Source organism: Eimeria mitis, genomic scaffold, assembly GCF_000499745.2.
Source record: "Eimeria mitis Houghton genomic scaffold, Emh_scaff7900, whole genome shotgun sequence".
NCBI lineage: Eukaryota > Apicomplexa > Conoidasida > Eucoccidiorida > Eimeriidae > Eimeria > Eimeria mitis.
Window position 1 is genome coordinate 1 of NW_013575804.1, and position 1428 is coordinate 1428.

Here is a 1428-nt window from a genome sequence, read left to right on the forward strand (position 1 = left end):
CAACAGCCCCCAAACACACACACGCTCCTACTCTAGCTTCTCTCACGACGCAGCGCATACCTCTAAACACCAACCATGCCGCACAAGACAATATGCAAGCCGCAGGCTCCTCGGCGCCATCCACAAAACGCCGTCGTACCACACCGGACACTCATCCCTAACTTCGGCGCCGCAGATACAAGGCACGCACAACACTGCCTTGCTGCTTATGTCCACTGCACTACCAGCGCACGCAGGCCACCAATGCGGTGAGTGCTCCTGCGCCTTCGCGCGCAAGCAAAACACACCTTCTGAATCAACATGCGAATCCCGCCAGCATGGCCCCTCCCGTTTCACCCCATCGCATCCAACACCCAAACGGTACTAGCTCAGGCCCTTCCCGGCGCACCAAAGTGACGCTGTGCCCTGACGTTCATGGTCGGTAGAACTCATGCAGAACATTACTTCTCTGCAGAGCCACCGCCTCACAGACGCAAACGTTCACACATGTGAAGAGGGCTGGTGCAACCTTCCACACACTCCAAAGCCCCACAACACTCGACGGAATCTGCATCGCCACTCGCAAACACTGATACAGGAGAGATGCGCAGTTAAGCAAGCAAACACGCTCACTCCCTGACGAGAACAAAACAGTCCGTTGCGCGTAAGCTACCGTTCGCTGCGCCTGGCCTGCCCACCTCTCCTCCACCTCCCAGACCCCACGCCAGCCACTCCCGCCACCACTGCGTACCCATCCAACTGCGATCACCCCTAACACCCGCTCTACTGAAGAATTTACGACGTGTGCAGCTGTTCCCCTGACAGGGGTCGTGAAGCGCAACAAGCACGCAGCGACACCGGCGTCGCGCGTGCTACTGACACCCCAGCTACTCGGCGCTGCACGGCGTCACGCGTGCTACTGACACCCCAGCAACCGTGCACTACTACACCCGTCCACAACGTCTAACGGTTCGTTATTTAAGGCGGTCCACGCGTTCCTAAGTATACTTTTCCTTCTCAATAGGTCGTGCTGTCCCGTTGCGTAGTTCCATGCCTGCCACTGGGCAGCCGTACCCACGGCGGTCCACGTATTCTACCCGCATGTAGATAGAAACTGCCATCCCTCGAAGCCCACACGAAGGCAGCGCTACATCCTGCACTGACGTCATTGACTGAGGCCCAAAGCCAAATGAGTCTGCAGGGCATCCTTCCTATTGGGGGGTCCAATACTGTAACCACCCAGAACTCTCCCACTCAGCACCTAATCATCGACGATCTGGTGGACGCCTGCGGCAGTGCCCCTCGACAAACAAACACAAATTATTTTTATTTTGCATTTAACCCCGATGCTTCCAGGTCTTACATATTGCGCCGACTCCCGCTTGCTTCAACGCATTCGCAGGCCACTTTGCACTCTCCCCCCAGCCATCCGTCAACACGACTAGTTCT

The 1428-nt window shown here is 56.9% G+C and overlaps 1 protein-coding gene across 1 annotated transcript; it reads right to left on the reverse strand.

Annotated features, from left to right (window-relative positions):
* Positions 1 to 220: 220 nt before the first annotated feature.
* Positions 221 to 1148, reverse strand: EMH_0093040 (uncharacterized protein; the record flags this gene model as incomplete). Its single annotated transcript, XM_013501943.1, has 4 exons — positions 221 to 264; positions 469 to 547; positions 678 to 738; positions 988 to 1148. 4 exons carry the CDS (start codon positions 1146 to 1148, stop codon positions 221 to 223), a joined length of 345 nt encoding a protein of 114 aa, XP_013357397.1.
* Between the last annotated feature and the right edge of the window lie 280 nt (positions 1149 to 1428).